The 23,278-nt window shown below is 36.1% G+C and overlaps 1 protein-coding gene across 1 annotated transcript in view; it reads right to left on the bottom strand.

Annotated features, from left to right (window-relative positions):
- COL24A1 (collagen type XXIV alpha 1 chain) overlaps nucleotides 1-23,278 on the bottom strand; it is a 395,306-nt gene that overhangs the window by 251,878 nt on the left and 120,150 nt on the right. Inside the window, exons 20-21 of the mRNA XM_045980771.1 lie at nucleotides 19,988-20,041; nucleotides 553-606 (exon numbers count right to left, since the gene is read on the bottom strand). Of these exons, the coding sequence (XP_045836727.1) occupies nucleotides 553-606; nucleotides 19,988-20,041 (108 nt within the window). The remainder of the gene's footprint in view (nucleotides 1-552; nucleotides 607-19,987; nucleotides 20,042-23,278) is intronic.

Raw genomic sequence — 23,278 nt, 5'->3', positions numbered from 1 at the left:
CACAACAACAATAAAGGAAGTTAAATATGCTTAGGGTTCTTTGGGTATTTTGTGCAATGTATAAATTCCAGGACACTGGAGACTTTCTTGTATTTTAATCAGAGGATTTTTTATGGACCTAAAGGGTTTCAGTAGCCAGAAAACTCTCATCCATATATCACAGGTCATGGCTTTTTAAGTTTTTTCACCTCTTCCAAGAACTCCTTTTTCAGTGATTTATGTTTTTTTGAAAATATTATCCTCCTAAACTATGTCCATACCAAACAAACAAACAAAAAAATCATTTTCAATGACCTGAACTCAAGACATTGGAGAAAATACTCTAACTAAACAAAAGGTGCCAAAAGAACAACTAAACATGCAAGCAACTTCCCAATTATCTTGAAAAAAGCTCTACACTTTATTTAATGCACCTGAGAGAGCTCAAAAATATCCAGACATGTTCTGATATTCCTAGTCTTTTTTCTTCAACCATTCATTGAAACATGAGATTAGAAAACTCTAAATATAATACTTTTTCTCTTTCTTTCTTTCTTTCTTTCTTCCTTTTACCTTTAATCCTTCAGGGCCATTTTGTCCAGGAATCCCAATATCTCCTGGAAAACCCTAGGGAAGATAAAAACATAGAGAATTTACTCAATAGCCATTACTATAAGTCTATTAAACATATGAAAATTTCCTTTGCCATTCTCTCATTCCCAGCTAAAGTACTTTATACCACTCGAAAACTCAGTATTAAAGGTGAATTATTAGGCAGTTGTTTAACTGTGGAATACAAAACTGACAAAATGTACTAAAACAGAATTTACTCTAGCAGTTATTCACAATTTTCAGACCCCAAGAAAATTCTTCAGTCCAGTCTAAGAGTTCCAAAGTCTTACTCCAAAACCAAACACAACATGGAAAAAAGGCAAAAAGTTTCATAATAGGTCCTTCCAATGACCTATGGGATGCATGGCCACCCAAGGATTAGGGGAATATAATTTGTTAGATTTACTGTTTACTAACCAAATGTTAACTTGTACATTTTTGTTAGGCAGAAATGCAAATAACTTCTATCTGGTGAAAAAAATAACCATAAAGGTTATGGGTTAATATACAGGATATTAGTCAGTTTTGTATCTAATTTAGTTATCTTATTTTAACATCTCCATATTTAATAGTCAATACTTAAGCCCTTCAAAAGCTCCTCAAACTCATCTTAAAAATCCTAATGATTTCATCGTTAATTAATGAATTCAAAAAATTTTTTCACCCATATTTACTTTATATTTGCCTGAAAATCACAATTTTATCTTTTTGGAAATTATATTTTGGTAGTCTGAAATAATTGGCTCAAGAAATAGAAAGGAGCTGTAGTGTTAAATAAAACTTGTGCTGGGGAAAGGTCTAGAATGTTGTTCTAAAATGGTTAGATCAATCAGTGTTCTTGCTGAAATAATAAATTAGAATGTGATTTATCATCAGTTTCAATAATGAGAATAAGCTAATAAGTGCAGTTTTATTTCTATTGATTTTATCACAGACAAACCTATTTTAGTATTTTCTGCTGATTTGGGCAAAGGAACAGAAGGTAAGACGAGTACAAGAATCAGAATCCCTTTTTAGTATTTTATTTATTTGAGAGAGAGAGAGAGAGAAGGAACAGGGGCAGAAGGAGAAACAGACTCCCCAGTGAGCAGGAGCCCCAAGTTGGGCTCCATCCTAGAACCCTGAGATCATGACCAGAGCCAAAGTTAGATACTTAACTGACTGGGCCACCCAGGTGCTCCAAGAATCAGCATGTTGAAAAGTAAAAGTTGCAAGTAAATATGAATGTGAGATAGAAAAGGTAGCTCAGTGAAGAAGTAAATATGATGGTAGTAAAAATGCCCATAAGTTACATGGAACTGCAAGGTTGATTCTGGAAAACTCATATTGGAAAGAAAAACAAATCAAAAGATTTGTGATACTAACTCATCCAGTCCAGAGTAGGAGAGAAAGGCCTTGACTCTAGCTTAAAATTTGTATTCTATGCAGAAAAATATTATTTAGGGACATTTCTGGCAGGAGAGAAGACAGTGATAACAGAAAAACTGGTCACAGGATCAGATTTAAGTTTGGCAACAGAATATTTTTAACACAGACTTGTTGATTGCTTTTCTAATTAAAGAAAAAATCAGGTTCACCTATGCCTTCTCTGCCTAAATAATCTTCCCTCATCTTTCTTCAAATAAAGACTTATGTTTTAAGTAGAAAATTGAATAATATTTTTTCCAAGTTTTCATTTAAATACCAGCTAGTTCACATACAGTGCAATATTAGTTTAGGTATAGAATTTAGTGATTCATCACTTACATACAAGGCCCAGTGCTCATCACAAGTGTCCTCCTTAATACCTATCACCTATTTAACCCATCCTCTTGCCCACCTCCCCTCCAGTAGTTCTCTACAGTCAAACTATGGAAGAAGCCCAAATATTCATGAATATTCATGAATATTCATGAATGGATAATGAATGGATAAAGAAGATGTAGTATATATATATATAATGGAATATTGTTCAGCCATAAAAGAAATTATATCTTGCCATTTGCAATGACAGGGATGGAGTTAGAAAGTAATATGCTAAGTGAAATTAAACAGCCAGAGAAAGAAATACCATATGATTTCACTCATATGTAGAATTTAAGATAGAAAAATGAACGTAAGGGGGGAAAAAGACAAACCAAGAAAACTGAGTGATATTTTGCTTCTTTGATCCCCAAACCACTGGTTAGGTCTCTTCTAGGAACTCACACCATCCTAGAGTCCTAAAAGGTCATTTAATATTGTGTTATGGCTTATATTATTTTCCTCATCAAACTGTAAACTCCTTGAAGGCAGTTTTAGGTCTTATGAATATAATATTTCCAGCAACTAATACAATGCCTGGACCGTACTAAGTGCTGAAAAAGTTATTTTGTTGTTGTCATTGTTGAGTGACTGACTTGTTTCTTTCAGGGAAAAAAAAAAGACAAGTCTTTTTTGACTTTTGGTCCCTGGGTACTGGTTTACAACCACTGGTTGAGAGCATTCTTATGGATAAATTAGAAGTTCCTGTCCATCCTCTAGATGAGCCTGAAATACCTTGTCATTCTAGAAAGCAAAAATCTACAAAAGATCTCAACTCTAGAGTTATGTTAAAAGAACCAAGGGGGCTTGAAGAGGATCCCACTGAGTGGATATGGAATAATATGAATTTCAATAAGGATAATAATTGCAATAGATTGAAACATATCAAATACCATACTGTTTTGATTACTATAGCTTTGTAATATGCTTTGAAATCAGGAGTGTGATGCCTCCCTCCAGCTTTGTTCTTCTTTCTTGAGATTGCTTTGGCATTTTGAGTTCATCTGTGGTTCCATATATGTTTTAGGACTATTTGTTCTATTTCTGTGAAAAATGTTATTAGAATTTTGGTAGAGTTTTTACCGAATCTGTAGATAGACACATTTGGGTAGTACCGACATTTTAACAATATTAATTCTTCTAATCCATGAACATGGAATATCGTTCCATATTATGTGTGTCTTCTTCAATTTCTTTCATCAGTGTCTTAAAGCTTTCAGTATAGATATCATTCATCTCCTTGTTAAATTTATTCCTAGAGATTTTATTCTTTTTCATGCAATTATTAAGTGGGATTGTTTTCTTAATTTTCTCTTTCAGATAGCTCATTAGTGCATAGAAACACAATTTTTGTAGGTTGATTTTACATGCCTTTTTAATAGAAATAGTTCATCAATTTCTATCAAGAAGGAGAAAACTGAAGTGGCTTTAAAAATAGTAAATGAAAATGTGTCTTCCATTTTCAGACTTCTCACATCGGTTTACAGGACTGATAAGAGTGACTCAGCATTCTCTCCAGTAATGCCAATGTTTTATTACTCTCTAATCACTAAAGGCCAGAGACAAATTCAAAATTTTAAGGCAAAACCTGGGAACCAAAGTACCAGCAGACTCCATTAGTTTCCTGGGAAATCACAAGGATAAAATTTTGGCAGTAGTTAGAGGTTTGGAAGCTAGCATGTCCTATTAGAGTAGTACATGATACTCTATGGCATACATCAAGCACTTTAGTATTTTTTTGATAAGTGTTACAAAGTCTGTTTTCTACTGAAAAAATAGTCCTTCCAGTTAAAAAATGGTTAAAAATGGTAAATGGGTTTTTGGCAGCTTCCAAGATGGAGGAGTAGGACACCTTAATTTCATCTGGTCCCAGGTATTCAGCTAGATAGCTAGCAAACCATTCTGAACACCTGTGAGCTCAACCGGAGATTGAGGAAAATAGCTGCAACTCTACGAACAGAATAGCTACCACTTTCTTCAAGGTAGGAGGTGCAAAGAAGTGAATCTGAGGTGATATATGGGAAGACAGACCACGGGGGGTGGGGGGGGGAGCCTCTGTCAGCCGGCTACTGGCAAGTGATAAAGCATCAGAGCCCAAAATCAGAACTTCTAGAAGTCTGCTCTGGTGAGGGACATCAGTCTGGTGGCTAAGTTGGGGGAAGAACCCTTGCTAGGACAGTGTGGTCTCAGGACCCTCGGGGTCACATAAGACTGGGTATGCCTGAGTGTAGCAAAGCTCCCTGGGAAGCCAGCAGCAGAGAGAGCCATGGAGTGGGCTCTCAGCTCAGGACTGTGATAAACAGTGATCGACGGCACAGTCAGGGGGCCACTGTTCTTCAAGCAGGGAACCAAGAAACAGCAAATCCAGGGAGATGCCCCTTCCTCCCTGGGGAGGTGCAGCATGGGAACCTGCTGTAGGAATCTGCTGGGTTTAGAGTATCGAATGGGGCCATTTGCCTGAGATACAACGGCCCAGTTCCAGGCTGGGTGAGCACTCTGTCTGGGTGCAGATAGAGACTCGGGAGACAGGAGTGATTGACTGCTTTTCTCTGGGTGCTCTCTAAGGAGTGGGATCCCAAGATTTGGGCTCCAGGGCTACAGATGGGGAGGTCACCATTTTCATTCTATCCTCTAAAGCTTCACAGAAAGCCTTTAGGAAACAATAGCCACATAGAGCAAACTGGGGTTGATTACTTAGGCTGGCCCCTGGAAGGGTGGTCCAATTCCTCACAGGGCAAAGACTTTTGGGAATTAACCCAGCAGGTCCCTTCCCAGATCAGAAAGAACATCCAGCCCAGACCAAGTTTACCAATCAATGAGAACTACAAATATTCTAGGGGAATACAGCACACAGAATTCATGGTTTTTTCCATGATTCTTTAGTCTTTCAACTTTAATATTTTAATTGTATCTTTTTCTTTTTAAAATTTTTCTTCCTTCCTTTTCAATTAACTTATTTTATCAACTCAACTTTTAAAAATCTTTTTTAATTTTCATTTTTATAGTCACATTCTATCACTTCATTATATTTAACCTTATTTTTGTATATACGTAAGTTTTTCTTTCTTTAAAACTTTGGGATGTGGTTTCCTCTAACAGACCAAAATACTCCCCAAATCTAGCATATGGCTCTGTTCTATTCATCTGCCTCTTTTTTTCTTCTTCCTCTTCTTCTTTTTTTTTTTAATTTTCATCTTTACAGTTACATTCTACCCTCTCAATGCATTTAATTTTATTTTTATACGTATAAGTTTTTCTTTCTTTACAATTCTGAGATGTAGTTTCCTCTAACAAACTGACCACTCTCAGGAGATAGTATATTGCTTTGTTCTGTTCAAAACTGGAGGCATCACAATTCCTGATTTCAAGCTGTATCACAAAGCTGTACAATACTCAGCCCCCAAATAAACATATATATCAATGAAACAGAACAGAGAACCCAGAAATAAAATGCTGTTATAGACAGTAGCATCATTTAGGCCATTTAACTCTTTTGAAAATTTTCTATTTTTCATTAACTTTTATATTGATTTTGCTTTAAATATACAAGAACACAATACAGTTGTCTTAAATTTATCTTAAGTAGTTTATAAGTCTGAACAAAGTAGAAGTGAATTTATCTCTTATAAAAACAGTACTATTAAAACAGGATAAAACTAATAAATCACTTAAGCTGGGGCAACACATAAATTATGGACTCCTAAAGGGCAAAGTTATTCAAAGCCTAGTTTGGTGCTTGGATACAGTACATTCAATAAAGATTTGGCAGCTTCAATTGATGAGCAAATTAAAAATAAACTATTTACACAATTATATTTTCAGTTGTACAGTTTCAAAGTGATTCTTTGTAAAAAAAAAAAACCAAAAACAAACAAACAAACAAACAAAAAACAGTGCCCCAAAAAACACAAGTAGCATAGTTCTATAGACAGGATTATAACATACGCAAACAAGAAAGAATGCAGTCAGAGGGAGAGAGGTTCTATAAGGGGAGAATTCCATTTAAGACATGGATCCAAAAAACAATTGCAAGATTTTGTTCTTTAGCATTTATGGAAGTACATGCCATGTCAGTAATATGGTGGGTCCAAGTTAGAAAGCAATAAAAAAAAAAAAAAGATGAAATGACCTTTTCAGAGTGAGAATAATCCATGTAAAAGTTAATGCCAAAAAAAAAAAATGACAAGGCAAAAGTAATAAATTCACTTTCCCAGGAAACTATAGAAATGAAACTTAAGCACAGGGCAGCATACAACTGCAAATTAAGGAACTGTTCTGTCTTCTGGGAAAACCACAAACAGAAAATATGAGCCTCTGGAAAAATAAAGGCAAAATAAGGAATTCATCTAGGTATCTGGCTTTCTTTCGCTGTCTTTTGCTGTTTTAGAACTAAAAACGATGAAAAGCAAGCTTTTTTCATTATGATATTGAAAATCTTTGCAATCTTTGCAAGTGATTACTGCTATTCATGTATTTTCCCTTTTGCAATTCTATATTTTTGAGTAATAAACTTAGCACAGCTGAATTCCGTTAATGTGCAGCATCCTAAAAACTCAACAGAGAAAATCCAAAGACAATAAAGACAATGAAAATTCCTTATAACACAACATACACTCTCTAAATGACTTGTTTAGTAGGGCTATGTTTAAATAATATTATCAGTACACTTGAAGTCACGCTACAAAATCAGTTACAAAGTCCACTTTTATTTTACTGAAATCCATGCAAAGCTATACTAAAGTTTTAATTTTAAGATAAACTATGTTGACCATTATTTCACCCTTAGATTTGGATAACCTATAGTGACAAAAAGGGAAGGGAGGAACATGAGAGAGAGAAAGGAAGAATTACAATGGTGAACAAAGAAATTTTGGGATTTTTAAAAAGATTTTATTTATTTGTGAGTAAGAGAGTGCTCATGAGCAGGGGGAGAGGGAAAGCGGAGTGAGAGGGATAGACTCTCAAGCAGACACTGCTGAGCATGGAGCCAACACAGGGCTCAATCTCAGGACCCTGAGATCATGACCTGAGCCAAAACCAAGAGTTTGATGCTTAACCAACTGAATCACCCAGGTGCCCCAGAAATTCTGGGATTTGATGGATGTGTTCACTATCCTGATTTTGGTGATGATTTCATGAATTATACCTATGTTAAAAATGATCAAATTGCACAATTTGAACATATGTAGTTTGTTATATGTCAATTACAACACAATAAAAGTATAAAACTAAAGGTAATTGGTACTGGGTGTATCCAGTCCTCATACCATACAAGGTATATTCTGGAGACTATCTCAGATTCTCCCTTTTTCAGTATGTGTAAGTTAGTGACAAGGAATAGGAAGTTAGATGATTTAAAAGTTGATTTGTATTTTTATGAGGGACTGGCATATATCAATTGCCTACTTTTGTTTTAAATGCATAGCTATGGGCATGGGCCACTCTACCTTGTTTCTTATTCTCTCTTTTCTCCAAATAGAATGAATATTGTGGCTATTTTGTTTTCTTTCTAAAATCATACTGATTATCTGAGATCAGACCTATATATAGGCCTCAATGAAAAGAATGCACTTTACTCCAAGAATCTGGACTTGGAGCTAAAAGCAGTAAGTGATCAATAGATTGAGTTATCTTCCTTTGGAGAAAGGAGAGTATTTTCAGCTGTGTGGGTGGCTGCACTATGTTACTAGAGGCATTTTAAAAACTATGTAAGTGTGGTTTGGGTGTGAAGGGTGCCTTGGTGGCTCAGTTGGTTAAGTATCCAACTCTTGGTTTTGGCTCAGGTCAAGATCTCAGGGCCATGAGACTGAGCCCTGCACTGGGCTCCATGCTGGGCATGAAGCCTGCTTGTCATTCTCCCTCTCCCCTTTTCTCCCCCTCTATTCTTTAATTTAAAAAGAAAAAAACTGTGTAAGTAGGAGAATGATATGTGTAGATACTAGGCACCAAAAATGTAAAATGTAGAGAGCATCTTCTTTTTATTTGCTCACCATCTCTGAAAAACAACTCTTCAGTTTCCAGTCTATGTGCTTCTGGTCCCAATCCCAATTTCCAGGGGTGAGTAAATGACCCAGATCTTGCCAATTACAGTATTCCAACCTCATGATTACTGTGACTGATTTAAAGATAATCATGTAATCCAAGCCAGATTGGCTGAAATCCACGTTAGAATTTTTGCTAGAGCTATAAGGAAAGAAGAATGCTTTCTTTCTGCTAATATTGCTAACTCTGAGGGCAATATAAGCCTAGAATTGCCAAGGGCCACCTTTTCTGGAGTGTGTTCCTGTGAATAAAGCCAACAGACATAAGTAAGGCTAAGAGATGGACAGTGTCTTGATTATAGTCATCAAACTCCTATATTCAGTCAAAACTCTAGGCACATCACTGCTGGACTTCCTGATTATATTGGGCCACGCTGAGTTTTGCTTAAAACCACTTGAGGTAGCTTTTGTTATTTTTAATGGAAACAAACTTGACTAAAAGACTGAATTATATGCAGTTTTTTAAGCCCACCTAGCTTCCTCATGTATCTGTGCTGGAGTAACCTTGCCCTCTGTTTCCATCTGACAAGTCACTACTATTTCTTCAAGTCTTTGCTCAAACAACCAAACTTCTTGGAAGCCTTCTTTAACTCCTTGCTCCAGGTTCCCTATTCATATAATTTGTTACCAACTCAAATATAACATAATCTGTGAGGCCTTTCACGGTTCCCCTTAGCCGAATCAGCAGCTTTTTCCTTTATATTCATACAGAACTCTGTCCTTCGTCTCTGTCCGAGGAGTCTTGCATCTTCTTCTTCTTTTTTTTTTTTTTAAGATTTTATTTATTTATTTGACAGAGATCACAAGGAGGCAGAGAGAGAGGGGAAAGCAGGCTCCCTGCTGAGCAGAGAGCCTAAGGCAGGGCTCGATCCCAGAACCCTAAGATCACGACCTGAGCTGAAGGAAGAGACTTAACCCACTGAGCCACCCAGGTGCATTTTCTAATAGAAATCTGTGAAACTATCAGGCTAACTTGCAGGCTTGGGATCCTTCACAGTCTCTGACTATTCTGGTGATGAGAATGGGATACTGGTGGAGACATACCTTCTTGGAAGAGGAAGTATGAAGGCCTTACCACATGATTAATGATATTTGAGGAAAGGCCATGGGAATAGGCAGTAAACATGTTAACCAAACTGTATGGTCAACCGGTCCTCTTCTTTATTATCTGCTAAAAGGAAGAATTGGAGGAGATGGCTATAGACAAAGTACCAGGAACAGAAAGTATCTACAAAGACAGTTGTCTTGGTTGTTAACTTTCCTCTGCGTGGGAAGATTTCTTCATTAATCTAGTGAGCAACCTCAGATATACCTCAATGTAAAAACAGTAGTCAGTACTATTAGTAATAGTACTAAGGTTCCTCCTGGGTAGCCAGAAGATTCTGTTCTCTTTTAAACAACAGTTATGAAAACTCCCACCTACACTATGAGAGGACAGAAATTTGTGACCACTATGGGCAGAAACCAGGCAAATCAATAAAACTTTGGCTGGTTCATTTGGGAGATCAGGGGTAGGTTCTGTATTTTTCACAATAAAGTACTATAATATTAGTCTTCACTGTCTAGCTACTGAACACTCTCTTGGTATCACTTGGAGTCAAAAGCCTTGTGCAATTTGGCACCAACCTAGTTTTATAACCTTATCTACCACTCTATACCAACACAAAGAATCTGCATCAGCCAGTCAGTTTCATTCACTGTTCTATAAATCCACTATGCATATTGCCTAGATGTCGAGGCTCAGGACCCTGAGATCATGACCTGAGCCAAAACCAAGAGTTGGACACTTAACCAACAGAATCACCCAGGTGCCCCAGAAATTCTGGGATTTGATGGGTGTGTTCAATATCTTGATTTTGGTGATGGTTTCATGAATCATACCTATGTTAAAAATGATCAAATTGCACAATTTAAACATATGTAGTTTGTTATATGTCAATTAGACATATGATTTGCTCTGCCTGGAATGCATTCCCCTTTTCCTGCCATTTATTCATCAACAATGTAATTCAAGATTCATCTTTTCCACGAACCCTTCCCTAATCCTTCCATCTCAATCCTTTCTTGCTTAATCTCTCTCTACTAACACTGAACTATAATAACTACTTATTTCTTACATAATGCCTTTGCTATTATCTAACATTATATGTTTATATCCTCTTTTTCCAAAATAGACTATAAATTGTTCCAAATTAGAGACAATATATTGTTTTTGTATATATCCTATAGTGTTTACTAAGCATAGCTCTTACACATTAGGAACTCAAGAAATGATTTGTTATTGACAGATTTGATCATATTTTCTTTCAGCACCAGTTTTCGAGTAACAACTAAAAACATCAAATTACTCAACCAATCCCAAGTGATACTTCTTTGTTAAGAAGTAACTGGTTTAAGTAAAGGGGATCCATCTAGACTAAGATCTACTCAACTGGCTGCAGGTGGCCTTAGTCCACTGAGGTGCTAAAATGGACATTTAGAAATATACCTTTGCTTGATATGGGCAGACTCTCCAAATGAACTTTAGTATTTGTCTCTAGTGAAGACCACCCTAGTGGAAAAAGAGGACCCACAGCTTGGCCACTTCTGGGATCTCTCTGATTAGTAGTCTCAGCTAATTTTGTAGTAAAAACTGACCTCACTTACCGAGAATGTCATCCAATATTCAACTATTTGGCAATCTCACTAGTCCACTGAGGTTAACAGCTGAATCAACAAACATTCTAACTATCCTGCTACCAAATCTGAAGGTGGCTTGCTGCCAGAACAGAGAGGAAACATGGGTTTAGTGCTCAAAACTGATACTACTATATTTAAAGAAATAGGGAAGATTCCTGTACAGCATTTTCCATACTTTTTTGTTAAAAGCAGACAAAGAACTAGCATGGAAAAAAAACTAATCTTATGTTTTAAGGTACATGATGTCTTATCTTGGGAGATCTCTAATATTTACAATTCTGGAAAGAGCTAAGTGCACAGATATGTTTACTTCTCTGGTACAGCCATTTTAACTTGCCTACAATAAGTAAAACATTATGAAGTAAGGAGAAAAAAAACTTTGAAGTGGTTTGAAATGACATTTGGTCAGATGTTCTTTAATGATGAACAGTCTCTTCAAAGCAATGGCAAAAAACTTAGCATTTACAACGAAAACTTCAGAGTGCTTTGTTTTCATTGACTTTGAAGATCTGAGATTCTGAACTAGAAGGTACTAGAAAGAAATATTGGCCAGTCCTGTCTTATTAGTAGTACAGATGACAACACAGATGGTGTGATTAATTTGAGGAGCATCAAGTTTAAATCACCCACGAATCTTTCCCTGCTCACTAAATGACACCCTAAATTCTACAATTCAAGACTCTTTGCATTAGGTTCCAGGTTTCTGTTTAGTGTTAAAATGTACATATCCTTGAAAGGGGATTCTATTGAAGTTAGCTGTTCTGCTAACCACTTACTGCCTGGAGTAAAATATATTTATCAGATCTTTAGAAACAAGCTTTGATGAGAAGGGTAAATTATGGAAAGACACTGGTTGTTTGAGATAGACAAGAAGTCATGCTCCAAAGGAAAAGAAGAGAGAAAGATCAGTGCCCATAGCAATTGAGTTATTTGGCTATTTTATAATCTTTTCAGAGACTAAACTGATTCTAGACTTTCAAAGAATTAGCTGATTTTTAATTTTTTATTGTATCAAACCTAATTAATTTTGATGTCTGAAAAAAAGACAAATAGTGACAGTGGAGGCTTTGACATAGTTGGAACTGAATACTGATTTCTTGAATATAAGTTCCTTGCAGTCAAAACCAAATCTAATTGACCTCGGCATTTTAAAATTTTTTATCTTTTTTAGTGATGAACATAATGGTTATCTCAAAAAAGATCTGTTGAAAAGAAATAATTAGAACTGGATTCTCTAAAGAAGAACTTAAATGGAAGAGATATTTCTATAGGTAGGTAGACCTCTGGGTTCTAAGGATCAGACAGTCACTCACATCTACATGACTACCAGTCATATCATGTAGAGAGTATGTCAGAGATCCTGCCAGCATTAAAAAAATCTAAAATATCTATGTGTGATGGTCTCTATCAGAACATTGTTTAATTCACCAGACTACCACTTACAGAAGTCAGTTGGATTGTGGAGACTGACTATAGACTACCATAGCCCCAGTTGCTGCTGCTGTGTTAGACACAGCAGATTACTAAGTCCTTCTATATTTGGTATTAATCACTGATTTGGCAAGCACACTCTTTTCCTTTATAATTAAAAGAATATTTAAAATTAGTCTGCATTCATGTGGGGTCCTTCAAGTTTGGAAGTATCAGCAGTTCTAAGAGTTTATCTTTTCTTCCTTTAAAGCTCCAACTAGCACCACTATCTAGAAAGTTATAGAATGCTTGATCCACAGGCATGGAACCCCACAGAGGATAGCATTTGAATAAGATACCCTCTCTAGATCAAAGCTATAAGAGTGGGCTCCTGATATGATTCACTGGCCTTCACCCATTCTGCACCATTTAGAGGTAACTAGTCTTACAATACAGTCGAACTGCCTTCCAAAATCATAATTGAAGTGCCAACTTAAAGGAAAAAATATGAAGGGGTAGCACCCATTGGGATATAGTGTATTTTTTTATTTAAGTCACAGACCTGTATATGGCACTTTTGTCTCTAATAGGAAGGGTGCATGATTCTGGAAACCAAAGAATAGAAGTGGATGTAGTCCTATTTACCATCACTCCCAATGATGTACTATATTGTTACTTTCTTTCCCCACAACCTTAGATTCTTCAGGGTTAGATATCCTGTTACCCAAAGGGTCTCTCTCTTGGCAGGAGACCCAGCAAACATCCCAATAAACTAAACTAAACTTAGGGCTGTCAACAGGGCACTTTGGACTTTTTATGATAAGCTCTGAGCAAACAAAAAGGGAAGTTACCATATTGGCAAGGTTACCCTGAAAAACGAAAATAGGCAAGACTTATTTACACAAAAAGGGCAGGAAGGAATACACATGGAATTCAGGTGATACACTGAACATCTCTTAGAACTCCTATCAAGAGTTCATATTCTCAGTAATGAAGGTCAAGGTCATACCGCTCAGTAAGCTACCAAGACCCACTGAGGTGACAGCTGAAGGTGAAAGGAATTTAAAATAGATAGTGAAGGAGAAAATGATGAGTAACAACTGTGATCCCAAGAACAATTAGGTCAGTAGCAGCCATAGTACATGCCATTTACATAGATCAATTAGATCAGAAGTAAGTGAAGATATAGGAAAACCTAAACAACATAATAAAGAAGAGCCAGTCACTACATACTGTATATTAACTCCACATTTAATACTAAAAATATACCTCCTTGTCAAGTGCATATTGAAATGTATAATGAAATGTCAAGTATATGTTGAATCATAAAAAATGACCCCAACAAAAAAGAAAAGATTGATAAGTTTCAAAAAATAGAATCTTCTGATAACAATGCAATAAAAGCAAGAATTATTACAAAACCGTAACAACAGGCTCTCTCACCTAGAAATTCTAAAACTCCTTTTTAAATAACTCTTGCGTGATAAGAGAAATAACTGAAATTACAAAGTATCTAAAAGACAATGGTAATAAAAATACTGTATAACAGAATCTTTGAGATACATTTGAAGTAGTAGGCAGAGGGAAAATAATAGTTCTTAATAGTTTTCAGAATGAAAATAAAATAACAAAAATAAATAAAATTAATTAAAATTAAATTCCTAACTTAAAAAAAAGAATATCCAAGAAAGAATAAAGATAAAAGGAGAAACTAATTTGTAGAGAAAAGAAAAACAGAAAAACAATAAATAAAAATTTCAAAAATTTGAGAAAAAAGTAACTGGACAAATGGAATCACCTAACCAAAACAAACAAACCGAGATAAAAAGGATAAGCACATACACAAATATTAAAAAAAATTCATGGCACATGGGAAACAATCATTAAAACAAAAATTTAAAAACCATGAGACTATTTTGTGGATTTATATTGAAGTAGATTTGAAAACCTAGATGAAACAGATAATTTCCTAAAGACAATTTAACCAATCTAATCCCATTAGAGATAGCTTAAAAAGGTTAAATTTCTGCAGAAGCTGTAAAAAAATTCATCAAGGAACTACCCCATAAAAAAGCATCAATTCCAGATGGTTTCACAGAGGAACTCCATCAAAGTCTCATAGATAAGATAGGCCCAATGTTCCATAAATTACTCTGTAGCACTAAAAATTAAGAAGACTTCCTAATTATTTTCATGAAATAAGTATAACACTAAAACTTAAACTTGACAAAGAAGTATACAAAAGATTGAATATTATAGATCAAGACCACTTATAAATACTGATGAAAGAGTACAAATAAATACTAGTACATATTGGTAAATATTGATACAGCCATTATAGAAAACAGTATGAAGTTTCATAAAAAAATTAAAAACAGAACTACCATATGATCAAGGAATTCCACTTTTGGGTATTTATTTAAAGAAATAGAACACACTAACTTAAAAAGATGTATTTACCCCTATGTTCTTTGCAATATTAATTCACAACAGGCAAGGTAAGGAAATAAAATTCAAAAGTGGATTATCTAAAAACAATCCATTTCATGGGTGAATGGAAAAGAAGTGATATGAAGGAGAGAAGATGGTGGCGGAGGAAGAGGATCCTAGGTACGCCCTGTTCTGCTAATACAATCAGGTAACTATTAAATCCTCCTAAGTAGCCCCAAAAGTGATCGGAAGATTGGCAGAACAAACTCTACAATTAAAGGTAGAGAAGAGGCCACGTCAAAGAAGGTAGTAGAAAGTGCAGAAATGTGGGGTACCTGGGTGGTTCAGTGAGTTAAACCTCTGCCTTCGGCTCAGGTCATGATCTCAGGGCCCTGAGATCAAGCCCCGCATCGGGCTCTGTTTAGCAGGGAGCCAGCATCCCCCTCTCTCTGCCTGCTGCCTGCCTACTTGTGATCTCTCTCTCTGTCAAATACATAAATAAAATATTAAAAAAAAAATAAAAGAAAAAAGAAAGTGAAGATGTGCTTGGGGAAAGAAAGGATTATGGCTAATGTCCTGGGGAAGGAGCTGCAGTTGTAGAGGAGGGTGAATGACAGACTAGAACACAGGTCAGTACATGGGGAAAAGGAATCCCTATAACCATAGCTTGGAAAGGGAGAGGGGCTGAATTTTTTGAGTTCTTGCAACCAGCAGGGCTTAAAATCTCAATTTTTAAAGGTGGGTATGGCTGAGAAAGACCCCAGAGTGCATTGCCCTGATCTTGGAGAGAAGCCAGGCAATCTGTTGACATACAGAAGGGAAACAGCAATCTGAAAAGTGTTTGGGTCACATAGTAGGGAGGTTATTCATTCATCTTGGAGTATGTCTCGAAGAGGCAGCATTCATGGAAAGATCCCTCTGGGAACAAATGAACAGGGTGCCCTGTAGAAACCAGCACAGTCCAATACTCCCTATCTAATATGCTTATACCAAGGCCTATCACCCTGTGCTCCAGCGGAACTGGCCCTCCCAGTCATGCTTGCCTCAGTTGCAATGGGCCTCTCCCCTTTAAGATCAGCCCAAACCCCTGCTCACATTGGATCTCCTAACGTGAAGGTTTGCAGAACATCAGTTCCAGTGGCAGTGGCATTAAGTCTCATTTCATAAACCGATCAGAGCATACCTAGTTAGAACGTGCCACATTCAGGCCAGGGACAAAATACTACTCACAACAGGCAAAGAGAGCCTCTGCAGATGACTGGGCTGATGGATAAAGGAGCCAGAACAAAGCAGCAAAGCACACATACTCTGGAGACACTCTCATAATTGCCAGACCCTGAAGAAAAAGGGATGCTAGAGAACAGGGCAATATACGACCTCCTCTTCATAAGGCCATTATCCTTAAAAACAGCAGACCGTTGACTTTCCTAATCTACTCTATTTCACCTCTTTTAACTTCTTTCTCCCTTTGAAACAAATCTCTATACTTGTGCTATGAAAAACTCACTTATTCTTTTTTAAAAATTATTTGTATTAACATACAATGTATTATTTGCCCCAGGGGTACAGGTCTGTGAGTCATTAGGCTTACACATTTCACAGCACTCACCATAGCACACCCCCTCCCAATGTCCATAACATGTCCGTAACCCAACCCCCCTATCCCCAAGCTCCCCACCCACCAGCATCCCTCAGTTTGTTTTGTGAGTACACAACCCATTAATTCTTGATCTTTCTTGCTTTTTAGAGAAATGTGAATTTCCCCCCAGGTGTTACTTTAGGTCCAACACCTGAAGATTTTTTTTTTTTTTTAAAGATTTATTTATTTAACAGACAGAGATCACAAGTAGGCAGAGAGGCAGGCAGAGAGAGAGAGGAGGAAGCAGGCTCCCCACTGAGCAGAGAACAGGATGTGGGGCTCTATCCCAGGACCCTGAGATCATGACCTGAGCTGAAGGCAGAGGCCTCAACCCACTGAGCCACCCAGGCACCCCCAACACCTGAAGATTTTAAAGTGGTTTGTTCTCATCCAGTTTTAAATATTTTCTAATTTCTATTGTGGTTTTTTTTTCCTTTTCTGTATGTTTTTACATTACCAGAGTTTATTTTACCTCTCTTATATTGTTAATTTAAAGCTTAATTGCACTGTAGTTAGGAAATGTATCCTTCTGCGGGTGAGTGTCCAAGTGTGATATTTTCAAAGCTTGTTGCATATACTCTCATATACTAAATGATTTCATCTGTTACAACTGTTTCATCTAATAGCTCTATGTGGATGATTACAAATATTTATCTCTAATCCTATTCTCTTCTGAGTTTCAGGTCTATAGTTTTCTATACACTTACAGACTAATTTCTTGTATGTCCAACAGACACTGCAGCCCTAACAAATTCAAAACCAAAGCATTATCTCTACCCACCCCTCTGAATATTGTCTTCCTTCTCCCTTTTTATTCTCTTTTTAGAATGGTGATCCTACATTCTACCTAACTCTTCAAGCAAGAAACATTAAAATTGTCTCTCATTCCCATCTTACACAAACTAAATGAACTGGAGTGGTTCAAGTGCTGTGAATTATATATCCTAATAATTTCTTGAAGCTGTCCTTTCTTCTTACTTGTAACAGGCCTTCATCATTTATAGCCTGGCCTTGTATTAGCCTCTTAAATAATGTTCAATTAGCTTTGTCACCTCTCCCTCTCTCCTTCTCTTTTACCATTTCACTCTTGCAACCACACATGTGTTGAAAACACAAGTCTCATCATTTCATTCCCTTGCTTAAAAATCTTTGGTCACTGCCTAAGTAAAGTCTCAATTTAACACAACATATAAAACACCTTATCTGAGAAAATTTATCTACTGTGCAAGTAGAAACTTTTCAGGCTTGATATAATATTAAACATACTATTGTAAATTCTTGGACCTGCAACTCTATCTAAAGTCTAATGTTGAGAAGGAGTCAGATACAAGCCTCATATATAACTGCCTACACATTATACTTTTTTTTTTTTTTTAAGATTTTACCTATTTATTTGAGAGAGAGAGCATGAGATGAGAGAGGTCAGAGGGAGAAGAAGAAGACCTACTCAGCAGGGAGCCTGATGTGGGACTCGATTCCAGGACTCCGGAATCATGACCTGAGCCGAAGGCAGTCACCTAACCAACTGAGCCACCCATGCACCTCTATACTTTTATGATGAAAAAAGCCCTTAAGATCTTTAGACTAGACCCCTTTTCCAAAACGAATTACACGAGTACAGGTTACATCTTTGGCCCAATGAAAACATTTAATGCAGGTGAGCAGAAGGAATGGGCACAGCCTGACAAGGCTGGAGCTCAGGACCTTGTATGAGCAGTGCAGAAATCAAACACAAGAAGACAACATTTTGAAAGATGATTGCAAATCATAAAAGCTCAGAGGCAAGAGAGAAGAAAGAAACATCTTTGGAAGACCAAGCAATATTTTAAAACATGGCCCATGCATGCTTTAACCTGGCTTTAGGAAAAAGAAGAAAATGATCCCAACCCTACAGATAATTAGGAGGTGACACCGTCCTCCCTAGCAGGTATCTTATCTGTAACTAAAGTTACAACAGAACAACACATGTTCATGATAATAATCTTTAAAGATAATAAAAGATAAATTAGGGGCGCCTGGGTGGCTCAGTGGATTAAGCCGCTGCCTTCGGCTCAGGTCATGATCTCAGGGTCCTGGGATCGAGCCCCGCGTCGGGCTCTCTGCTCCGTGGGGAGCCTGCTTCCTCCTCTCTCTCTACCTGCCTCTCTGCCTACTTGTGATCTCTCTCTCTGTCAAATAAATAAATAAAATCTTTAAAAAAAATAAAAAATAAAAAATAAAAGATAAATTAGGTTCTGTATCCTCAGTATGTGAAGACAGGTAAAAAGAATTCATTCCAGGAGGTTTTCATGAAATAATATTAAAAGCATACAGGCCCACAGAAGATATAAACTTATATTAATGTGTTAATTACTACTTTAATTATCTGTTAATAAGTGCTTCAATTACTCAAAACAATATCCTCCTTCCCAGAATGTTGACTTTGATACATTGCCATATATTATTTTATCTCCTACTATGTCCTTATTAATAAAACTAGGTACAATGTTGTTTTTTAGATTTTGGAACTACCAATATCCAATGTGTTTTTAAATGAGACAATAAGAAAGAATAGGTATTTGCTGAAGAAGTCAACTAATCCTGAAAGAGAGATGAAGGGTAAGAAGCAGATTTTATGGTTTACAAAGAGAGGGAGAAAGCACCAGTATGGTGCTATTTCTAGGAATGCTGCCTGCTGCTTTGACATTGTTTATTGTTCTGATTTATTTATTCTGAAACCAAATTCATTTTCTCAACTTTACTGCTATACCTATGATTCTGAATTAGATGTGTATGTATATTTATATGTGTATGTACATATATTTTTTGGCTTATATTTCTGAACTAGAGTGAGCTTCAGAAGTTTTATCTCCATGCGGTACATATCTTTGACTCATAAAATTATTTTTTAAAAACTCAAATCTTCCATGTTAGAAGCTTGTGTTCTACATGAACTTGCAGGAAAAAAAAAGAAACCCTATCTCAGGTATTCAGCCAAAGTCAAATTTTAAAGAATAAGCAAGCAAATTTGATATATGTACTATAGAGCTAATTGTATTTATTCTAGAATATGAGATCCAAATGATATATGCATACAGCAAACATTGTAAGCATTTTGTATTAAAAATTCAGTGGAGTTTATCCTGAAATTTTATTTCATGCCCCAAGTATGTGTTATTAATTGTTGCGCCGAACAAATAAGTCAGCTGTGATCTAATCAGGACTATAATGTGGCTAATCCCTTTCTGTTGCCTTGGGATCACTGTTGCATACCTTTTGATATAGGAGAAAAAAAAATGTAGTTCAAACTATTTACAAAGATGTGAACTCTAATGAGAATCTTTCTTAAGCCTGTTATGTAAAAACATGTTTTACAATCAAGTTTAATTTTTATGACTTTTGTATCAAATTTATTTTTTTCCCACCAACATTTTACCTCTGGTCCTGGAGGTCCACATGGTCCTTGGGGTCCTGGGTCACCGATCTGGCCCTAAGATGGGGGTGGGGATCAAGGTAGAAGTGTGAATCTGTTATATACAATTTAAAACAGACATATGGTAAGCAAACAGAACTCAATGTATTATGTCATAAAATTTTGGTGACTTTTCAGCAAACAACACTCAATATATTATGTCAAAGTTGTAACGACCATTCAGAAAGACTTAATTTGTAACCATCATTACCGTGGAAAAGGTGTAAGGATGTAACATATATTTACTCCTAAGTGTCAGAGATACAAACAAACTGAGTGAAGTGTTCAAATCAAGAAAAAATAGTGTATGAATGTGTAGGTTATCCAGAGATAAGGAGTTCCACTTAACAAGGTAGGGGACTCTAGATAAGGACTTGGTTTCATAAACAACCAGAGTCCAGCACAGTCCCTGAAAATTCCTCTCTCCTTTGATACTACGAGGGCCTGATTTAGTAATTAAGAATCATCTGGATTTAAATCCCTGCTGCTTAATCTCTCTTAGGCTCAGTTTTCTTAACAATAAAATAGGAATAAAAATGCTAACAGGTACTAACATTGTTACAGGGTAATTGTGAGGATTAAAGGAGACAATATATTTAAGGTGCTTGGTTTTGCACAGTGCCTGGCAATAAATGTTAACCAATTTTATAACCATCAACCTTTCCCTTTATATCCTCTGTCCTCTCCTGGGTACCTATAATTCCTAGATTATTTAGATCATTATTATATTAAAAATTTGAGGATTTGTTGTCAATATTTCTAAAGCCATCTTCTGACATCTGGGTTAACCAGGCGAAGTCAGGGCTGGAGAGCAAGTTCAGAGGAGAGAAAAGTGGTTATAAAGCCTGGAACTAGACATGAAAGGAGGCAGTAGTTTAATACCCTTGTTCTCACCAGAAAAGCTACTGAATTCATTATTTCTGCCATATTAAATTTCTATGTGAGTTTCAAATTTGACCTAATAGTTCTCAGATTACATAAAATTACAAGAAATAATATGTGCTTCTCCACATTTCAAGAAGTAAAGCACAGTTTTTCATAAGCACTAACGCCATTCTCATATAGCGCTTAAGTATCTGGATACAAAACAATACACAATCACATCTAGAGAAAAGTAATGAGGTATGACATAAAACTTGACTTAAATGCTCCTATATAAAGTTAAAATTCATCATAATCAGTACCCAGAGGAGTCTTGAATTCTTTTTTTTTTCCCATTTTATTTATTTTTTCAGCGTAACAGTATTCATTCTTTTTGCACAACACCCAGTGCTCCATGCAAAACGTGCCCTCCCCATTACCCACCACCTGTTCCCCCAACCTCCCACCCCTGACCCTTCAAAACCCTCAGGTTGTTTTTCAGAGTCCATAGTCTCTTATGGTTGAGTCTTGAATTCTTAAAATGGCAAGTACCTCTCTTAGATAAAGATGTGGCTCTCACTGGAGACCTCTGGTGGCAAAAAACAAATGAGAGGCTAAATTCACAACTTTGAGGAAAAAACAGCATCCTCCAAGTGTTTGTTTCCAGAAAAGTTAATTGACAACCAGATATCTATAAACACAAATTTTGGAAAAATTTCTTTCTTTAGAATAAATCTTCATTTTAAAAAAACTTTAACTGGAAGTTTCCTTGAATGTCAAGTCTCCTTTAAAAAAAACTCAGTTTTCAAGTAAGTTTTAGACAACAGAGGAAGGGTTGAGTAAACCTCTCTAATTGACAACTTCTAGTTAAAAATATGGAAAGGCATAATAATTGTCTTTGTTTTCTTTGTTTTAAGGAAATAATATTAATTAACAACTTCTGATTGGTAATTGTCTCTGGTTTTTAGATGCTTGCTGAGCCAAAGATTCCCTAATTCCAAAATGTAGAAAGCCTTCCAAATCAGTACATTCTTTCTTTTATCTTATAGGTATTCTTTCATGTTACAACTTAGATTCATTTGGGGGAAAAAAAAAATCACTAATGCCAGCATCTTAGAAAACAGAAAGCCCAAAGTAGGAGATATAAAATAAGAGAGACATCCTTATGATTTTGATATTCCTTTTCATGGTAGTAAACAAATGATTTAGCTAGGCACTAACTTGTATAATTTCTTTTTAATAAAACAGATTCAGGGGCGCCTGGGTGGCTCAGTGGTTTAAGCCACTGCCTTCGGCTCGGGTCATGATCCCAGGGTCCTGGGATAGAGCCCCGCATCGGGCTCTCTGCTCAGCAGGGAGCCTGCTTCCCTCTCTCTCTCTCTCTCTGTCTGCCTCTCTGCCTACTTGTGATTTCTCTCTGTCAAATAAATAAGTAAAATCTTTAAAAAAAAAAAAAAACAGATTCAGTGTAAGCAATTTTTCTTTAAACAAGTACCTCCTTCCAAAAGTAGGGAAAGTTTCTTGGTCAAACCTCTATAATTTTTTTCGATTAGTAAGATACAAACAAGAGAGAGACTACAGACTCTTCACAAATATTAATTCATATATCTCTAGCCTATCTCCAGTCTGATGTATATATTTTTCAAAGATTTGACAAAACAAACAAAAGATGATAAACTATCTCCCACCAAATTAATCCCTGCTGACATTAAAAATGTGTTTCTTATTAGAAAAACAAAGAAAGGTACAAAATGAGCAAGTAAAAGCCTCATTATCATCTTAATGCTCCCTGCATCACAGCCTTAAAAAGAATATTAGAGTTGCTTCTGGTGATTTATTTCAAGAAAAAAAAATAATATTAAGGGTTTTAAGACAATGTGTTAAAGGCGAAGCAGGCTTTCCACCTTTTCTTCAGCTTAGACTAGAGAATTACTGGTAAACATTGTCACTGAGAGAGAAAACCAAAGAGTCACAGATTTACAAGGAACCTTAAATATGAGGTAGTGAGACTCTCAGTTTAAACAAGTAACTGGATGTCACAGTGGTTAAATACTCAAGGTCATAGCAAGTCAGTGTCAGGGCTGAGACTAAAATCTAAGTCTGTTTCTCAGAGAAGTATATCCCCTCTGCCTCACAATAAACATGTTATCAATACAAACTGTATCAAAAAGTAAGGGAGACATTAAAAAGGTTTACTTTGTATAAGAATGATATTTGACTTAAATTTTCTCCAGTAATTAATTGTAAAGCATTACAGAATAATATTGATATGATTTATCACTCAATATTGGCCTTAGAAAATGTGTTGTTCCTCCTCCTTTTATTATTATTGTTGAAAGTCGGAAAACCCTCACATTATGAACAATTAGAATGTAAGAAGTTTAGGGTCTTACT

The sequence above is a fragment of the Meles meles genome, chromosome 1 (genome assembly GCF_922984935.1).
Source record: "Meles meles chromosome 1, mMelMel3.1 paternal haplotype, whole genome shotgun sequence".
Taxonomy (NCBI): Eukaryota; Metazoa; Chordata; class Mammalia; order Carnivora; family Mustelidae; genus Meles; species Meles meles.
Note: the sequence above shows the minus strand (reverse complement) of the source record. Positions and strands in the feature narration are given on the sequence as shown.